At 41.7% G+C, this 20372-nt stretch overlaps 5 protein-coding genes across 5 annotated transcripts; 2 read left to right on the top strand and 3 right to left on the bottom strand.

Annotated features, from left to right (window-relative positions):
* Positions 1 to 180: 180 nt before the first annotated feature.
* LOC129596384 (thioredoxin-like protein 4A) lies at positions 181 to 1692 on the top strand. Its single transcript, XM_055493650.1, is given in 3 exon segments — positions 181 to 702; positions 1106 to 1130; positions 1133 to 1692. Coding segments are annotated over 3 exon segments (426 nt in total). The 5' UTR covers positions 181 to 573; the 3' UTR covers positions 1405 to 1692.
* Positions 1693 to 2374: 682 nt separating this feature from the next.
* Positions 2375 to 3878, top strand: LOC129596392 (uncharacterized). Its single transcript, XM_055493666.1, has 2 exons — positions 2375 to 2624; positions 3335 to 3878. The coding sequence occupies exons 1-2, from the start codon at positions 2485 to 2487 to the stop codon at positions 3591 to 3593; spliced, it is 399 nt and encodes a 132-aa protein (XP_055349641.1). The 5' UTR covers positions 2375 to 2484; the 3' UTR covers positions 3594 to 3878.
* Positions 3879 to 4063: 185 nt separating this feature from the next.
* LOC129596432 (thioredoxin-like protein 4A) lies at positions 4064 to 5273 on the bottom strand. The gene is made up of 2 exons (XM_055493708.1): positions 5139 to 5273; positions 4064 to 4663 (listed from the first exon to the last, which is right to left on the bottom strand). Exons 1-2 carry the CDS (start codon positions 5265 to 5267, stop codon positions 4364 to 4366), a joined length of 429 nt encoding a protein of 142 aa, XP_055349683.1. The 5' UTR covers positions 5268 to 5273; the 3' UTR covers positions 4064 to 4363.
* Positions 5274 to 5297: 24 nt separating this feature from the next.
* LOC129596430 (splicing factor U2AF 26 kDa subunit-like) lies at positions 5298 to 7590 on the bottom strand. Its single transcript, XM_055493706.1, has 3 exons — positions 7049 to 7590; positions 6447 to 6646; positions 5298 to 5977 (listed from the first exon to the last, which is right to left on the bottom strand). Exons 1-3 carry the CDS (start codon positions 7397 to 7399, stop codon positions 5803 to 5805), a joined length of 726 nt encoding a protein of 241 aa, XP_055349681.1. The 5' UTR covers positions 7400 to 7590; the 3' UTR covers positions 5298 to 5802.
* Positions 7591 to 11553: 3963 nt separating this feature from the next.
* LOC129596397 (transient receptor potential cation channel subfamily A member 1-like) lies at positions 11554 to 19136 on the bottom strand. The gene is made up of 20 exons (XM_055493671.1): positions 18528 to 19136; positions 17715 to 17871; positions 17202 to 17377; positions 16275 to 16780; positions 15930 to 15978; positions 15493 to 15693; positions 15256 to 15425; positions 15118 to 15197; positions 14973 to 15057; positions 14839 to 14891; positions 14703 to 14764; positions 14356 to 14607; positions 14016 to 14075; positions 13857 to 13949; positions 13708 to 13778; positions 13416 to 13623; positions 12925 to 13266; positions 12515 to 12733; positions 12118 to 12437; positions 11554 to 12036 (listed from the first exon to the last, which is right to left on the bottom strand). Exons 1-20 carry the CDS (start codon positions 18804 to 18806, stop codon positions 11757 to 11759), a joined length of 3663 nt encoding a protein of 1220 aa, XP_055349646.1. The 5' UTR covers positions 18807 to 19136; the 3' UTR covers positions 11554 to 11756.
* Positions 19137 to 20372: the final 1236 nt, after the last annotated feature.

Here is a 20372-nt window from a genome sequence, read left to right as displayed (position 1 = left end):
GTAACATTCGTTTGCCCCATTCAACGGCGGGCTGACGTCATTTCCACCAGACTTCCACCCGGTGGAGCATCCAACTGCGGACGGGAAACAAGTCGGTAAGCTTCGATAGGCAATAAAAATGGTACGCAACGCAAGTGAGTCTTCCGCTTCCCCTTTTACGTTGCCTGTCTGTTTTGTAATTATTTGACAATTTGATTTTGCTGCTAATTATTAGTAAATATGAAATAAAAATCTGCTATGAAAATTAATAACTAATAATAAATTGTATGTAGTTTACACTTTACATAGTATTGAATATCAGACAGCAAAAGCCCCTGGTGGCCATCTTCGGCACACCATGCCACTCCGAAAAGTTTTCGTCAATTTTTGTCTTTTGACGAATTTCTGCCTTTTGGCTTTGGGTTTTGCGCTTCGCAATTGCAGATTTGCTTTGGCCATTTGAGATGAACTAAAGCCTAAAGTTACTAAATAAACTTTAAAGTCTTTCATTCCAAAATCAGAAGCGAGTGTCTCGCGGCAGCGCGAGAGGGTCTCTTTTTTGTCAGTAACCGAGAGATCTGTTGGCTTGTGAAAATGTCGTACATGCTTCCCCATCTCCATAACGGTTGGCAAGTGGATCAAGCCATTTTATCCGAAGAGGATCGTGTTATCGTCATTCGTTTCGGGCATGATTGGGATCCCACGTGCATGAAGATGGACGAGGTAATGACAGTTTTTTTACCATCATTCCCCTAAGCTTGACGCATACGCGAACTGCGCACGCGACATTGTTGAGTACGAACACACTCGAAATATTGACGGAAGCTCAGAGTCCCAGAATTTGCTGTTTATCTCGTTTCAACATTTCCCACCTCACAGATTATTCACTTTACATATGAATAAAATTCTAGCGGCAAATTGTTAATTAAAAAATTAAAACCGTGATGGTATTACCATGTCAGATCGACAGTTTTATCGAAAGCCATTTGCTTCGCAGACCGCAGTGCAAGAATTATGTTCGAGAAATCGTTTTTAAGTTAACGCAGTACACTAAATAAATATTACGCACATGTGGACTGTACGGTGCGCGCAGCAGAATTTTGATTTAACAAAATGAATTTTGCAGACGTTATTTGGTATAGCGGAGAAAGTGAAAACTTCTGCACCATCTACCTAGTGGACGTGACGGAAGTGCCGGATTTCAATAAAATGTACGAATTATACGATCCGTGTACGGTGATGTTCTTCTTCCGCAACAAGCACATCATGATCGATCTGGGCACGGGCAACAACAACAAGATCAACTGGGCGCTGGAGGACAAACAGGAGATGGTGGATATCATTGAGACGGTGTACCGGGGGGCGCGGAAGGGACGGGGTTTGGTGATTTCGCCCAAAGATTACTCCACGAAATACCGCTACTGATCTCGCTGTTTGGATCCCACAATCTCCTCTTTAATTGCTTTGTCCACTCTTATGTTGCATTTGATCTTTTCGTATTCAATCGTGCATCTGGTGCATTGATATCGATCGCGTCGTGTTGGTTTGTGGGTTGACGGATAATTTTAACGTTGGAAGGATTTTCTTACACAGTCTTGGAGATATTTTTTTCAGTTTTTTTAGCAGTACAGTTTATCCAGCCAGTTGTATTTTTTGTGAATTTTGTCCAGATGATATTTGTTCTGATGTATTATAAAATTGTGGCGAAAATGACGGCAAGATTTCGTCTCCAAATACTGCGACTGAATTTGTGTTAATAGCAGAGAAAATCAACGGAAAATGTGTTAACAAAAAATGAATATTCTGTGAAAAGGTGAACCGGGACTCCGGGAGTAAATGCATGTATTTGTTATTTTCCGCACAAGTTGGTGAATGTTGCCGCTGATTTTTCTATCCAGTTTTGACTGGTTGACAGCTTTGCAAATTGAAGAAAATATAAATATTCACACTACAGTACTGATGTTTTTGCATTGTTTGTGCTAGTCGCTAATAAATTTGAAAATATTTCTTATAATTATTTGCTTTAGTTTTTAATTGTCTTTATCACGTGGTTAAATTAAGTTTTGATAATTCTCTTGTTTTGTCAATGGTAACAGCGGTATTAATTTAGCGTTACATCAGAGTTTCCAACAGGTTGGGTCGAGAATTCTCGGACAGTTATTCTAAAGTCCAAAGGAAATTCCAGTGAACTTGAATCGAAAATATTTTCCTGATAGAGTATCCGATAAATCTTAAATTCAACGCGTGAACCATGTGCATCCATTCATCCATCCAACCGTCAACGGACTAGCCCGCGTGAATGTATGTTTCGTAATATTTGTCGTTTCCGGTGTACGACTAGCGGAATGGCCGAGACCTTTGTAACGGTCTGTCTGGATATTTAAAGCGCGTTTTCATTCATGCCTACTTCGTATGTCGCCATTTAGTTGTCTTTTGCGTCTTGAAAATTTTTACTTGTTGCGAATTTTATTTTTTTGCATTTTGATAGTTGTTTAATTTATAATCATGGCCGGAATTTATACCGTGTTAATGGTGGGAGTTTTGGCAGTTGTGCCGGTGTTGTACGGGCAAAATCAGAATCTGACCGCTTCCGGTCTGAATAATTCTACCGTTGTCCTGCCGGCACCCTTTATTCACGGAGCAGGGTACGTGACATGTCTATCGAGAAAAAGATTACTGTTCTAAAAATATTTTTGATTTTTACACCATTTCTAACTGTTTCCGCTACCTACGAAATTCTTGACTGAACTTGTTCTGTCCGGAACATCATCAATTTGCCATTGCACTACAAATCCATTTCTACATACAGTAACTCAATAAGGCTTTATATGGTTACGTCCAGTAACTTTTAATATCGACCTACCATATGCATACAGTAATACAGATATGACAACATGTTTTGATTATGATTGCTTTATATTTATTTACATTGCACAGTGCGCAAACAAAATCCCGAAAAATTATCAATCATTATTTTATAATTTATCAATTTTAAATTTATCAATTTTAAAATTATCAACCATTATTTTATGATTTATACTGATATGATTGCTTTATATTTATTTACATTGCACAGTGCGCAAACAAAATCCCGAAAAATTATCATCAGTATAAATTATTAAATAATGGAATGTTATCAATATACTTTGCGTTAATCAAAAATATATAATTATATATGTATAAAGGTGTTCAGTTGCTATACATTGATACGATTTAATTATTGCCGATCACGCCCGTGTACATGTAGTTTCATAACTAACTGCCGTAAAAAACGGCCCTATCGGTGGCTGTAAGAGATTATTCTATGGAAGCTATACCTCATATGTTTATGAATATACGATTTCTTGGATTGCAGAGGGAAATCTCTGAGCACCGAAGAAATCGTCCAGCGTGAACGCGACGCCATTCCCAATCTGGCCTCCCAGCCGCTGCCCTCCGCGGCGGGCGCTGCTGCTGCCCTGGCCGGTCACAATGCCGACGCCAGCAACACCAACACCACGTCCTCTTCCGCCGGGTCCTCCGCTGCCGCCGCTTCCGACGCGTCGGCCTCCCAGTCGCAGAATGCAACGGAGGCCACAACCGCTGCTGCGACATCCGCCCAGAGCGCTGCATGACCTTACATCGCCGGACCACGAAAACGGCCGTTCTTCGTCTATATACACCTGTCTGGTCATTTTTACCAACTGCATGGAAGTAAAAATAATATTATTATTAACTGGACATAATGTTGTTACAGTTAACACTAGCGTTAACTTGAAGAATATGGATAGAATCAACTGTTTGATTTTCTAGTGATAATCTTCAGTACCAAAGCGGCATGACGTTGTACTGTACACTGTATGTACAGTAAGGCATATTTGAACTCTGGTTTACAGAATTAAAAATGCTATTCAGAGTAATTATTTCTGTGTGTTTATAATCCATTAAGTTCAGGTGCATTACAAAAATAACACCTTTATAATTGGCCGAGTGGCTTATTTCTTTATCATAGGTACATGTAGGCATAATTGTACACAGTTATACAAAAAACTTGTTAGTTGTTACTGATTTTTTACTTTCCACGAATACAATGGTACATAAGTACACTACCATATTACCATACACAGGGCACAGTCGTGATTCGTGAATGTAACAGTATACTATGTAGAACAGGGGCTCAAACGAGGTATTCCAAATTCGCCTAGTTGAATAGCTCAGGAATTATACTTTCTGGTCGAATTTAGTAAGTAATTCTGTTAATTTCCCGTAAGCATTTTTTTAATTTCACAGACATCTTTTACTCCTGGTGATCACAGTTTTACACGTTTACGCATAAATTACGTTCTTGTTTTAGATGAACAATCGTGTATGCGGCATTTTAACTGCGACCGGCACCGGCGGTCAGTCAGTAGCGGTATTTCGTGGAGTAATCTTTGGGCGATATGACCAGGCCCCGCCCCTTCCGGGCGCCGCGGTACACCGTCTCGATGATATCGATCATTTCCTGTTTGTCCTCGATCGCCCAGTTGATCTTGTTGTTGTTGCCCGTGCCCAGATCGATCATGATGTGCTTGTTGCGGAAGAAGAACATCACCGTGCACGGATCGTATAATTCGTACATTTTACTAAAATCTCCCACTTCCGATACGTCCACTAAATACACGGTCGCGAAATTCTTCACTTTCTCCGCGATGCGAAACAGCGTCTGTCAATAAACGAATATAATTTAATAACAATTGTTTCAAATAATAGTACAATCTATTAAAACATGCATGAAATAAAAGAAATTTTACAATTAACTTTCGGTTGATATTATTGTTCATTTCAAAAATACCGTAAGCAGTATTTCTGCTGTCTGCACCGACTGCACGTAATGGTCATGTAAAGTTGGCCATGCATCCACTACCAAGTCAGGTGTTTCTAACCATTAAGTTTTGATTTAATTTCCTGTTTGTAAATTGTAACTACTAAGAAAAACGAAATACAAAATTAACTGTGTTTTCACGTAATTCTATTGTATTCTTGCGCTGATAGACATAAATTATTAATTATATACTGCGTCATATCATGGACGGAAAATAAAAGCAAATACTTAACCAAAAAATTATTAATTTTGTTGAAGTGTTACCACAGATGTTGTAACCGCGTTTCAAGTTACCACAGATGTTTTATGGATTGACCTCATCCATTTTCATACACGTCGGATCCCAGTCGTGGCCGAACCGGATAACCACCACGCGGTCTTCTTCCGATAAAATAGCCTGGTCCACTTGCCAGCCGTTTTGTAAATGTGGCAGCATATACGACATGATCAACAGTGTTTGATTAATCCCAGGAATTAATTTAGAAAACGGCCCGTAATTTCGGAAAGGCTGTGATTATGTATCAGCCAAAACTTATCCACCCTGATGGCTTGCTTACTAAACCCAATTTGCGAAAAGCTGTATTTGTAAGTTTTTTAAACGGCTGATTTAATAACAATCGGCTGGTTTAATCGTCGAAGTGCCCAGTGCACACACAATTCAGACACCCAAAAAATACAGGCGATACTCTCCCAGTTTCGGAAGTTGCTATGGGAATTCTCCCGAGAAAACTTGACTTACTGATACTGTTAATCCCGAGATGCCACATACAGGTTGCTTACAGGATGGACATTTTTTAAATATTACATGATAAATAACACTGGCCGAGCGCATACAGCAGCGGCAGTCGGCGCGGAACTAAAAATCAAACAATAATTAAACAGACGGTAAATACACGACAATAACAAAACAACGTCGACTGGCGGAATAGTAAGTAGTGTAAAACAGTGGAGGTTCCATTACGGGCATAGAAGGGGACGTTTCAGTAGCGATCGCGCCGACCACCACCCCCGCCGCGTCCACCAAAATTGCGCCGATCGCCACCACCGCGTCGATCATCATAGTCATCACGTCCGCGCTTCCGCGGTGGACTGCGTGAACGCGAACTGCCGCGATGGCCGCCGAACGACGCTCCGGGACGACGATTATACAATCGCCTATACAACAGCAACAATAAAGTAAAGGTAAAATATGTTCAAAGTGGACTAGAGTGGAAAACGAAGACAGCACCAGAATAATAAAGGCAAAACAATCGCTTATTTTAAGCATAAGAGACCATGTTAAATTTTAGAATGTATTTCACTGATGATATAAATTCGTAAACGTTATTGATTATTCTGCTGAAAAAAATCTGGCTTTAAAATTTGGCACATCAACAGCATCACAATACAGCGTTAGTGTGCATAAATTAGTAAATTACTTATGTATGCAGTTTTCCAGGTCAGATGCTACACTTACAATGATTTTTAATCATATTTTACTTTTTTTCGGTATTTCGGATAGATGGAATACTTGACAAGTTGACTAATAAAATATTAGGCAACTATAAGATATTGCCGCTTGCGAGTGAACCATGCAAGGAGCAGAATTGTTACAGCCAAATAAGAGACTGAAACGACAACGTACTTGCGCAGTTCGCGACTGATCGGTTTCAGATGCATGAAATTGCAGAACCCTCCCCGGGTGCACTCGCCCATTTCATACTGCCGACAGCAGGCCTCGCGGAAGTCCGTAACGGGTGACAGTTCCGCATAGATGGGACGGCCGTTGAACCAGCGATTATTCAGCTCGTTAACGGCTCGCTCGGCGTCCTCCTCGCGACGAAACTGCAAATACGCCATAAACAAAATTAAAACCCGAAAATTTACTAGTCTTACTGTTTGAAATCTTCAACGCAAAATTACATAAAATATAATAAGGCTTTCAACATTAAGCGCGACGGAATAAATCCGAAAATTAATGGATAAAAATCCATAAAGGTATAAAACCCAAAAATAACAACATGAAAAAACTTTTTCAAGCTCAAGAATTCGAAGTTTTCGAGAGCAGTCAAAAGTCAGCTGCGAAAATTTTCTAACGACTGCTTAGAAATGATAATTAAACATTATCACCAGCTGCAAAAACCTTTGCCAGCCATCCCGTTCGAAAATCGGAAAAGAACAGAGAAAGTTCCCCAAGAAAACATTCCAAGAACTCAACAGGGGGGTTCCCATACCGTCTTTCCTCACCTTAATATAGACATTGCCCACCAGATGATCGCCGAGATTATCGCAGATATTCATCTCCTCAATCTCCCCGTAGCGGTCCTCCACCTCGGTGAAGATCTCCTCGAAGAACTGGTCGAAATGCTCCTGGATCTCCGTCTCGGTGATGTTGCCCAGATGCGAGCCGTCCGCCGTCTGGGCGCTGTTCTGCGGGTTCTGGTAGACGTTCAGCAGCACGATGGTCTGGCTGAAGGTGGGCTTGTTGTGGATACGCGAGCAGCGGTCGCCGTGACGGCAGGCGCCGATCTTAAAGTAGAAGGAACAGTTGACTTTGTCCTTCTCCGTCCCGAAGATGGATGCCAGATACTCGGCCATATTTGTGGTACTGTGATCAGTAACTGACGACGTTCACTGATCGTCGGGGAATCTGCGCGTATTCCTGACGAATGGTATTGTAAAGGCAGAAATTTATGACAGCAATCTGAAAACGTAAAATCGCACTGTAAAATAAACTGGCAGCTCTGGCAAGATGAGGAAAATCGACAAATCATGAAATCGGAAAGGACGGAAAGCACTAAGCACACAAAAAATGTTGCATAAGCAAGCTTATGCGAGATCGCAACAACTTCCGCTTTGCCTGTCAGTGCCTTCGTCACTCTACGCCAGTGACGAAGCTTATGCCCTCGTGTGTCTACACTGGCATAAGCTTCGTCACTGGCGTAGAGTGACGAAGGCACTGACAGCCGACAGGCAAAACGGAAGTTGTGCCTCACTAATGCGGATCCCGATGGCGGATGCCTGGCGACTTAAAACGCGGCCGCAGTTTTCGCTTAATATTCGCTCCTGCAGTCCTCCCAGGACCCCGCGCGCCAACTGTACCTCGATGAATCCATGGTCATCTTGGCCGACTCCATCCCCAAGCCCACCATTATCTAGTGCTGCCCCTGGAGCCCATCGACACCGTCCAGGATTTGACGCGGGAGCATGTGCCGTTGTTGCGGCATATGATACAGCGGGCGCAGTGCTTTGCGGATGAGTAGATTCAACCGAAAACGCACTATCCGCTGGTGCTGGGATTCCATACGATTCCGACGTTCATCCGGCTGCATACGCACATTATGACCGTGGATTTTCAAGTTAGTGCGCTTCTTGTCGAATTGAATAATAATTTTAGGGAATTCGCTGGCCCGATTAATTCTACTGTTTTTCTTCTGATTTCTTAAATTTAAATATTTTAAATTTAGTTTTTGTAATAATTTTCGTTGATTTATTTAATTAATTTTGATATTTTTTGCCTTTGCTTTTTCTAATTTTCGTTAATTTGTTTGGTTTTGCTGCGGAATAATTTTCTGTTTGTAGTTTTTGCCAGATTAAAAATTATTAAAAATCGTTTTTGCCAGATGCCTAAAATAAAATTGAAAATTATTATTTAGTTTGCTCGTAATTTTTTCCGCATGGTTTTATTTTCTTCGTTTATTATCTGGACTATTGCTCCTTCAGCGCGCGCGCTGTTCATGGACCCGGAACGGGCCATCGGCACTTCAGAGGCGGAAGGGCAGATCGTGGTTGACAAGGAGCAAGCCAAACTGGTGAAGACGGAATTTACCGAGCCGCTGTTGTGCGTCTTCTGCCGGTAGCCTTTTCCGGCTAACAAGATGGCCGAACTGCAGAAACATCTCGCTGGCCGCGATGCCGACCTGCACGCCGCCGAGACGGAGGATGCAGATGCTGGTTATGTCTGCCAGTTAAAGGTCAATTAAATTTAATTACAATTCTTAGCCGACTCATGAATTTTGCGATGGATACTGTGAGCGCCAATATTGTGACAGGTAATTTAAATCGATTATTTAGTTATTGTAAATTAATTGGTTCTTTTTAAATTTTTGTTGTGAGTTTATTTTTTTTGCTCTGGATTAAATTATTGGTATAATTATGAAACGAGAAACCGTGGTTGGAATTGTCGAGGAAATTCTTGGGAAATTCATTACGAAACATTTTCAATGAAATGACGGTTTCTTATTTGATTGCGGTGTTTATCAGGCTGTTAGAATTAAAAGGCCGCAATCTTCCCGGCGTTTGCTGACGGACTGCAAATTGCAGGACCTACATCTATTATGGAACTAAAACAGAATATTGCCATAATAATATTGCAAAATATATTTAAAATTATTTGGTGTGGAGTAAATGAAGTTATTTATGACTGTAAAATGGAAACAGTTTTTTGTATAAGCTCACCTTGAAACGTTTTATGCAGAATAAAATAACAAAATTAATAATAAGTTTTATGCAGCATAAAATAACAAATAAGCAGAATTTAAACAAAATATTGTAAATGTCGAATAAATCATAATAATAATTGATGAATATATAAAATTGACTGAATAAAATCACCAAAAAACAATTAATCTAGTATACATTTTAAAATAAGTATAGAATAAAAAATTATTCATACTACTCGTAGTCGCCTGCATAGCGCGGATGAGTCGTGCGACGTGCAAGCACTTTCAGGACGTGCAATCACTGTCAGCACGTCACGTGCTGCGCTTCTGACGGCTCTACGAGAAATTAGTATGGAGGCTGTGCAGCACGTTACGTGCTGCAAATCTCCTAATATCAGCCGGGACCAAACTACCACTCCGCGGGACGGTACCACGGCTCTGCCGTGGCACCGTAACAAGCGTGCCTATATACAGCCGGGCTTATTAGCGCCAGCACTGGTAGCGGCTGATATATGCACACTTGTACGGTACCACGGCTCTGCCGTGGCACCGTAACAAGCGTGCCTATATACAGCCGGGCTTATTAGCGCCAGCACTGGTAGCGGTTGATATATGCCGACTTGTACGGTACCACGGCTCTGCCGTGGCACCGTAACAAGCGTGCCTATATACAGCCGGGCTTATTAGCGCCAGCACTGGTAGCGGCTGATATATACACTTGTACGGTACCACGGCTCTGCCGTGGCACCGTAACAAGCGTGCCTATATACAGCCGGGCTTATTAGCGCCAGCACTGGTAGCGGCTGATATATGCACTTGCCGGCAAACGCTCGCCGTTATATACAGCCGGGCTTATTAGCGCCAGCACTGGTAGCGGCTGATATATGCACGACCATCGGTTACGGCTCCGCCGTACCGAACAAGCGTGCCTATATACAGCCGGGCTTATTAGCGCCAGCACGGTAGCGGCTGATATATATCGTATGGCACCACGGCTCTGCCGTGGCACCGCAACGCGCATATACAGCCGGGCTTATTAGCGCCAGCACTGGTAGCGGCTGATATATGCACACTTGTACGGTACCACGGCTCTGCCGTGGCACTGTAACAAGCGTGCCTATATACAGCCGGGCTTATTAGCGCCAGCACTGGTAGCGGCTGATATATGCACACTTGTACGGTACCACGGCTCTGCCGTGGCACCGTAACAAGCGTGCCTATATACAGCCGGGCTTATTAGCGCCAGCACTGGTAGCGGCTGATATATGCACCTTTGTACGAATGGCTCTGCAGCACGCACGAATTTGCTTCTCTGCTTTAATTGCGTGTTAATTATTGCCCAACGTAGATACTAAGCTAGGTTGAAGTCTGAAAATCCCGGCCGTTAAGGAAAACGAATTCGCAAATTGTGGCTCAATGCATAAAGAGATGCAGTGCAGTTTAGCCATAGTAATTTAATTGTCATCAACCTGCCGTAAATCATGTTCTTATTGTGGCATTGCGCTTGCTTTTAAAAACGTTAGTTTTAGGAGCGCTAAAGATTTTCAGATCGCTATACGCATCGTGTAACATATGTAAGACATTTTTAAACGGTACTACGCATTCAAATTCTTGATATTTTCCTTAATACTCGTAGAATCATGCTTGAAACTATGAATCTGCAGCGAACAATTAGATGGCATTAAGAAATGGCGTTTAATTGGTAGCCGCGTTACACTGGCTATCTACGAGTATTTGTATGAAAACAAAGCTGAAAAATGGTTTACCAACGATCTCGCTGCCTTCGCTGTCCCGCATAACGCTTTCCTTGTCGGTTTTATCCGTGAGCTTTTTCTTTAAGGCTGCTTTGATTCTGTGAGCATTCTTTACGCGATTCCACAGCATTCGCGGTCGCCATTCCAAACCATTCGCGAATGGTTTGTACGAACCGGGTTAGATATGTTTCTGAAGGCCATTAAATGTCCATTTCTTCGGACTTATCGCCGATACGCAACGGAATCAACAGAATTTTTAAAAGAATTTTGGACGCGCGGAAGGCATGCACGGTTGACGGGTCAGGTCGTTTTGCGAAGAAGGTGATCTTCGAATTTCCTGTCGAAACTTTTCGAAGAACGCTTTCTTTTTGGCAATCTTGTATCCAAACGAAGCAGGATAAAAATGGGACGATGTAAACATTAATTAACAATTCTACAGTCATCCTGAAATTTTTAATAAATCATCAAGGTGACAACTTGGTGACAACTTGGCGTGTGCACCCCTACATAATAAGATACCAGCATAGTAAATGCTACCTGAGTATGTAGCTAGCAAACTGTGCCAACCATACCAACTACATAATTGTTATTATTATTAAGTCTGCAGTGGGTAACTTACTATTTAGCACAATACAAAGAAAATCTAAGCAGCCTTAGATATATTCACCACAGAAAATTAATTATTACGATTCAATCAGTTGAAATGCAAAGTATGACGGTTCCGTTATTCAGTAGACTGCACATATTCATCGCGTAAGTTTAGTCGATCTCGCTGCCTTCGCTGTCCCGCATAATGCTTTCCTTGTCGGTTTTATCCGTGAGCTTTTTCTTTAAGGCGGCTTTGATTCTGTGAGCATTCTTTACGCGATTCCACAGCATTCGCGGTCGCGGTTGTTTGGGGACAGCGTAGCGGGAGATCCGGCGCTGTGCGCTAAAAGGGTCATCCAGAACATCCGCTTCCATGTTGATTTCCATCCGCTGCACAATATTCTGCAGCAGCTCCCGATGCTGATCCATTCGCCCATTTAAATTTCGCAACCTTTATCAGAACTTGTTAGTTTGCCGGATGCACAAACACTCAGAAAGTGGGAGACAACTTATGATCTTTGGGTTTAATTACCTGGATCGTTGGCCATGGATGTTTTGTACCAACAATGTTGAGTTAATGGATCGTTCAGCGGTATCCTCGCCGGGCGCAATGCCTCCCCCGTTTTGCTGAAGGTCATCCAGTCCGCCCACCGACAACTTCTTCAGCCACTGTTGTAGCCGTTGACATCCGGAAGCGTTGGGAAAAACGCGCACTTGCTGCTTCGTAACCCGCCGAAGAAACCATTTGGGTAGTTTCTCCTCGAGATTGGTATGCAGCTTTACCAGCATGGTCAACATGTTCAGGGAAGCATTGCGCTCCACCTCTTGCAGATTCTGAACCACAATATTCATCTAGAACCAAAAAGCGTTAAAAGAAAAACGCCGGTTAAGTAGTTGCCGGTGCAAACAAGTGAGAAGTGTGAGCACACCAAAATGGCTTGAATGAGCAGCGTAACCATGCCAATAGTCACCAACGCCAAAAAGTATGTCGCTGCCGGGAAAACCAGCATGTCGTTTAATAACGGGCTGATATAATTCTGAATGGCATCGACGTCTCCAACCAGCATATCGGAAACGCGGAGGATTGATGACTCCAGATCCACACTGGCAGTCTGGTAATCGTTCTGATCGTCATCCTTATGATCAACCTAAAATCAAAGTTACAACTAAACCATGGCTTTTTGTGACCGCTGTCTATTGCATGTGGATGCTCCAAAAAGCCCAGCGTACCGTGTATCATCAGAAAAAACTTCGGCTAAAATCTCCCCAAGAGCAATGTAACCTTTACGTAAGGAATTACGTACATGTATATTGTACAGCCAGTACAGGCGATTCTTACTTGATAGAATGCAGCTTTATCAGGAACGATCTTCTCCGGATTCAGTACACAGAACGCAATACTGAAGGCGACTACCATAATAAAGTACACGCATATCGCCCGGAAATACACTCGCATCCCACGGAAGAAGATATTGACATACACGCCCAGTTTACCGTAACGCTGAAAGTGTACAATGAGATTTATCCACGAGAAGAACGCCGCTATAGCGCCGAGAATCCACTGTACGCGCCAGGGAATCAACGCATCCGCCGTGTCGAACAGGCCAATAGCGAAGCAGAGCGCCGAAATGTACAGCGCCACCTCCATGTAATTTACCAATCGGAAGAAATATTTGAATCCCTTTGATAAAGATACATGCATTATTTTGGATCTTCTGATAAAGCTTCATTATGTACTTACTTGCCAGTAAATCTCGGCTATTTTCTTTAACAGTTGAAAACTTGTAAAGATCACGACGAGCGTGAGGAACCCCTGCGACATTGGCGTCAACTGATTAAAGTCGTACGTGAGAGGACGGGACCGAAGTGCGTTTGATTGAATTCGGGTTTGTACTTCCAAATATTCTCCTGGCTGAGGCGTGTCATATGCGGCTTTAACTCTTTCTCAACGCCGCGTAGTAAGAGAAAGGTCAACAGAGCCAAGAACACGATGTACAGCAACAGGTTGACGAAATGGAAATAAATCCCGTATGATGTCCTTTAATTATTAGTTACGTAAGACTGTACATCTGGTCGTATAGTATGGAAACTTGATAATGCAGACGAAGGCGACCTTTCTTACCATTTGGTGTCTAGATAGTGCTTGCACACGGGATGGCTTAGCAGATCCAGTCGTTCGTACTTGACAATACACTGTATATTAAATTCTTGTATAGAGCAACGTGTTTGAGCACTGTGCGAACGCTTTTTTGTCTTTTAATGTCGTCTTACATTCATTGCTTCCATGCTTTTAGCTTTGTCGGTTGCGTCACCGGGCTGAGTGGGAGCGTTATCGGGCTCCAGAATACGAAAGTCATATACAATCTGGAATTATATATGACATATCCTGAACTGCTTGTAAGAAAACCAAAAGCGCATTGAGTGACGTACACAGTAGTCTGGCGATAAAGGATGACACTGGGATGAATACTGGCACCGATCGAGCAAGTTCTGTAAACAAGGCTCTGTAATTTTGTGTCAAGTACATACGTATATACGTACATACGCTGTACATACGTTCATAAAATTACGGCTGCGCCACCCATACGCGTTATATGCGTATATATATCGGACAGTACGTAATATTACTAGTTTATATTTAGATTTATTAAATTTCAGTATTTTGTGTTACATTAAATTATTATTTTACTTATACGAGAAATGCAAAAATTATCTATTCGCAATGCAGAATGCGACGCCGCAGAGCCATACACTCTAAAAATCGCAGTACCTCGACGACTTCCGGCAGCTTTTTAATCAGCCCCAAAATTGGCCATTTGTAGAATTTGGACGGGTATGCCAGAAGCTCTTCCCAACGCGGATGATCCATCATAGCGGCGACGGAGATTTCGTTCTTGTTATAAATCGCCAAATCCAGCGGTAGTGCTCCGGCTTTATTGGGCGTAATTTCCGCTCCTGATGTCAGAAGGAAATCCACGCAATCGCCGGCATCGCGCTCCGCCGCATCGTGTAATGCCGAATTCTGCAGTAGATCGTGCCGTTAGAGAATTCTTAACAGAATGTGCATTTTGCGTTGCAAACCAAAGTAGCTCCATCTAAGTAATGAGAAATACGTACACCATCCCGGTCTTTGATTTGTGCCAGATAGCCGTAACTTTTCAGGAGCAGCGCACAGGATTCTATTTGAATCACAGTTATTACAAATACAAGCGTAGAGCAGTTGCTCCTAAATAAATTTTTGTAAGTGGCTTACCACGGCTGTTTTGCATAGCCGCAAGGTGAAGCGCCGTTTTTCCCGAAAAATTCCTAGCAACAGCATTCGTTATTTACATGTAACGCTAGTAAATCTGCGAACGTTGTGATAACTTTTGTATGGTTCCAGATTACTTATGAATCAAAGCTCCATTGGTCAACAGAAGTTGCACAATCCGACTATGACCTTCCGCGGCGGCAAGATGCAGTGGTGTATTTCCTATTAAAAGCAAAAGTCTTATTGCAATACCAATAGCGGTGGTGACCTTTAAGCATTTACCTTGCCGATCGTATGCGTTGATAGTGTTCAGTCCTTGCGGAGATTCCAGCAGTTTTTTCGCCGTGTTGTATTTTCCAAACCTACAAAAATTCTATAGTTAGCGTCGCGCGTGAAATGTCATGCATGCGTTTTTCGTACGCCGCAGCGACATGGAGTGGCGATCGCGACTGGCCATCCTTAATAGCACCCTCCGCGCCCATTTTAATCAGCTCTTCACTGGCCGCGCCCAGACCGCCTTCCGCGGCATAATGCAACGGTGTATAGCCGTTTTTGTCTTTTTCATTCAGCAGTTTCATGAAAATTTCGTTCTGTTTTCGAACAACAATGTTTATGACGCAACGACCATGATTAAACATTTTGTATTCATTGACGTACGTCGTTGATTTCTTTAGATATAGTATGCTGATCGGCCCCGCTGATGATAACATAATGCAGGAAATTGCGTTCGTCCTTGTTCTGGACCGACATGTCGGCGCCGTGGAACAGCAGCTCAGAGATACAATCCTCGGCCGCCTGCGATGCCGCACTGATGAGCGGGGTGTTGCCGGCTTTATCCTGTGCATCCACCGGCGCTCCCTGAAATTCATTAACATTAATCCGCCGCGTAATAAAGCTGTCGCCGAAGCGCGCCGTTTTTATATAACCGGAAGTATAATCGGTAGGGTAATATGTAGATAATTTGTATTTCGTCACATACAAACAAAATAAGCAGCTAGCGCACTATCGGCATGACGACAGTCAAAGTTTAAACCACTTCAAAAGTTACATTCCAAATATGCAAATCAATCTGCAGCTGTGCCGTGCGAACTTACTGCTTGAATTAAGATGTCGATCAAATCAGAGTGGTTATAAATTGCCGCCCTGAAAAACCGCAAGAAATTAATAATTATTTTTCAACGGATTAACGCTTTCTTAAATGTTACATTTAAAGTACTACGAGTAGATGTTGCATTATGTAAAGCACATTAAGTACAGTATATCGAAATATCTAATATACTCGTACATGTGCGCTAACACATGTATACAATCGCAAAAAAGGTCGTTTAGTGTAAGAAAACACATATTTGTGGTGTGTGCTAGTTTTGACTGGCGCACATTATTAAATGAGCGAAAACTAGTAGGAATCCTGTACCTGTCAGAACTACATCCTGTACTACCTGTGCAGTGGCGTCAAACCGTGGTTATCTCGCTTAGACAGCGCCTCTTCCAGTTCATTCTCCTCACCGGCATACTCGCAGATCAGTTGTACAATTTCCACCGATCCCTGCGTGCACGCCAAATGCAGCGGTGTCGTACCGTCTACCGTCTGCGCCAGCACCGCCGCCTTAAACGACAACAGCACTTCCGCTCCCTCCACATTGCCGCCGTACACCGCGGCATGCAGTGGTGTGCCCTTTTCGTCGTCCTCCAGGCTGACCAACTGCGATACCGGGTAGCCGGTGTTGTCGTCTTCCAGCAGGTACCGCAGTGCCTGGTTAGCGCCTTTAGAGGCGGCCAGATGGACGACGGTCAGACCTTGGTCGTTGCCATGCAGGATATCGGCGCGGCGTCGGATGAGCATGTCCAGCATGCCCATCTGGTTCAGGCTGCCGGCTATTTGTACCGGTGTCTCGCCGTTAAAACCGGGAGTGTTGACGTCCACGGTGGAGATATCCAGCAATTTCTAAAAATATTTAAAGTACTGTACCTAAATAATAATTTTTTATTCAATTCAAAAATTCATGTAATTTTGTAGGCATATGCTTAAGTAAAATTCAGCAAAACATTTTTAGTACGTTCATTTACTACCTCTATTTTATTTTTGTATCAATAAATGCCCAACCCGTTTTTTTCTTGTCCATGCGTTGTTATAAAAATTCAGAAAATTCAGCATACCTGGAAGGTTAGTACATACCACATAAACATAAGGCTTTCTTGCATAAAAACACAAATAAAAATAAAGCTTCGCTGCATAATCATAAAGGCGTGATACATATGTAAAGCATGAACCGGGTAAATTTTAAGTTCATGTTTTAGTCAATAATAAAATTATAAAATTAATTTTGCAGTATAAGACTATTTTTGGAAAAACTTGAGCCACATACGGCAAGCGCATCCGTACACCGTCCACGGACAGCAACATGCAGGGGGGTATCCTGTTTCCCGTTCTTTACTTTGGGATTTGCCTGTAAGGCCAATAAAGCGGCAACAGTTTTGCCACAGTTTTTAAGTGCTGCCAGATGAAGCGCCGTATTTCCGTCGCCATCAGCTGCGTCAGTATCTGAAAACCGTGGCTTTTTGTAAAGCAGCAGAAACAAATCCATTACCGGTAGGCAATAAATTACGCGCGGCGGAATGGCATTGTTGTTCTCACAATCAGACAAACACTGCTCTTCCGCGTAAAACCTATGTCTGCGTATGATGATTTTGTTTTTCCGAACAACCGGCATTAGTCAGCCAAAATTGATAATAATTTCATGAACGGTCAATGCTGCGATGCTTTGTCCAGTATTGAGATTACCATAGACGCCTTTTATTTTGTACGAATTGTGCTCATAGTAACTTAATAGTAATTGTATAGTAATAAATTAATTTTGCTCAGTTTTAATCTTCCGTACCTGCGCCGCTCTCTATGAGATCTTGGACAAGTGAGAATTTTCCATCCATCACAGCAACATGGATAGCAGTTTGACCGTGGCCGTTTCTTGCGTGGACCAAATCGACATTGTCATGCATTAAACGTTTGACTATATCCCGATTTCCAGCAGAAATTGCCTAATACAAATTTATATAATGTAAAAATTAGAAACAGCCAGTTCAAATGTAAACAGGTGTTGGCTTAACTGAAAGTCTGAAAATATAATACGAAATAAAATATCTGCTATTTTTGTTTTTGTATAAAATTTTGCTACTGCTAAATCGCATTTTACGTAAAAAAGGGTTACGAAATATTTTATATAGATATAATAAACATTTCACACAAATGTACACATAGACTATATTACTAATACTAGTACAAATACCCATGTCATTAGAGACGATGCCATGTTGTTAGTTATCCGTAGGCTCGTAGCTAAAACGTAGTACACTGGCTCAGAACCAAATTCGAGCCATCTGTATATAATTAAACAACGTCGAAAACAACAACGTATGTTGTCGAAAAAATTATGCAATCTTAATCGCAATTTTTTACTGTCTTAATTAACTCAAAATAAAATAATTAAGAAAAATAATAATTGACTCAAACTAATTTTAAAATAAAATAGCCTTTCCGTTCAATCGAGAAAAATAATTTAGTTATGTTGCACCATAATAAAATCACTTTTACCCACGTTATTTATTAATGTAAACCATTGTTTTTCATGAGCATCTGTAAGTCCATGTACAGCCAATAAAAATTCCACAAAACTATGGCTCATACTCGCATTAACCTGAAAAAACCCCGTGACTATTCGGGATTCACCGATGCTGCTGTCCAACGAGGAATTGGCGGTGGATGAGGTGCTGACATCGTTGCTCCAGCGCTTTCTACCGGTTGCCGATGCCGGTTGGAAGCCATGGATGGCGATGCCCTTTTCCGGCGAAATAGAGTCCCGATAGTTTCTGGCCACACTGGATGCTAGGGAGGCGTTGTCTTTGAGCATTCCATCGGATAACGGCGGAGGGGAAAAAGATCGTTTCCATTTCCGGAACACCGAAGATAGTTGCATGTTTGATGAAAAATGATCAATCCTGGTTTTACTTAACAATTCTATAGTCCTAGCTTGTTAGCTGGTGTATGGATAATGTATCGATTCCATATTAACAAATAGCCCAATCCCGGTATGATAGTAAATTACATATGTTAATCAATTTATTATAAATTTTGACAAAATATTCGATTAAGCAGTCTACTTGAGATCAGTATTATTATAGTAGATACTGTAGTTAACCTATGTATAAAGTGGCGTATTTAATACCGTCACAGAAACACAGACAATTACAGAACGATACTACGCACTTTTGACCAAATCCGCAAATAAGCGCGCTATGAATAACAAATACCGACATACTCATTCTTAAAACCATGAAGCAGTATTAACAAAATAATATTGTACAGTTGTTCGAAGGAAAGGTCCGCGTAGCGTTGTGTACAGGTTCATATGATATGTGTTGTGGTATTTTCCTTAAGCTGCACATGCCGTGAGCTGTTGTTTTTGCCGGTTTTACTTTATAACATCGGTGCGAGCCAAACTTATTTGTGAATTTTCTTAATCGTTATTTCTGGTCATTGGTATAAGCGCAAAAACAGCTTCCAGCTGTCCAAACTACGGCCAGACAATTTGTTGAGTAATGTGTGCAATACACAGAAAAATAATGTTTCATGCATACGAGTTGCTCACAATCACATCAATGAAAACAACAGACAGATGCATCACACATGATGATGCACATACTACATGATACAAACAAGAGGCTATAACTGCTTATAAAAATATATAGATATATTAATACTTATTGCTGGTACAGTAATAACGATTTAAATTATGTCTTCAGAATCCGCAGCTCCCGTTCACGCTCCTGTACGGTGCTAGCCGCATTGTATAATTCGTAACAGAAGAATGAAACGTGAAGAAATACGCACTTTGTACTAATATTCTAAAACTGTTCAAAACAAATTTCCCACGCTTTCAAAAAATTAAACGAACAGATACCTGTCAAAAACCACAGTTACGTAAGGTATCAAAATGCAGTTTACATAAGGTATCTCCCGTTTCTGTTGTAATGGCATCGAAGCCACAAGACTATAATAAATAACTGTATGGTGCATTATGCCGGTACATGCATCGTGATTGCCATAATTTTTCATGTCTAACGTTCCAATAATAATGTTGCTTCTCACCCGGACGCCATTATTCACATTGTCCCGGGAAAAAAAACATCGCTAACATCACTATAACACTCGACTGTTTTAAATTTTTATTCATTGACAGTAATTAAAATGGAGAATTTCGAGCGCAGCAGAAACGCCCATGGTGCTGCATTACACCATAATAACAGACGAATGACGAACTCCGTCTAAAAAATAAGTAATTTCAACTGCAGTTTTTTCCATATTGGTAAACTAAAAACATCACTCTTAAATGGTTAAAAGAAAAAATAAATTTTACTTCCTGTTGCTTAATCGCGTCATAGCGAAGGTTCGAAATCGAATTTTGTTTTCTAAAACGTTACGCACAGATTCAGGATTTGCAAAATTATAGGTGTGAACGTAGTAGATTGGCTGGAACAGTCCA

This window comes from Paramacrobiotus metropolitanus, unplaced genomic scaffold (genome assembly GCF_019649055.1).
Source record: "Paramacrobiotus metropolitanus isolate TYO unplaced genomic scaffold, Prichtersi_v1.0 Parri_scaffold0000089, whole genome shotgun sequence".
Classification (NCBI taxonomy): Eukaryota; Metazoa; Tardigrada; class Eutardigrada; order Parachela; family Macrobiotidae; genus Paramacrobiotus; species Paramacrobiotus metropolitanus.
Note: the sequence above shows the minus strand (reverse complement) of the source record. Positions and strands in the feature narration are given on the sequence as shown.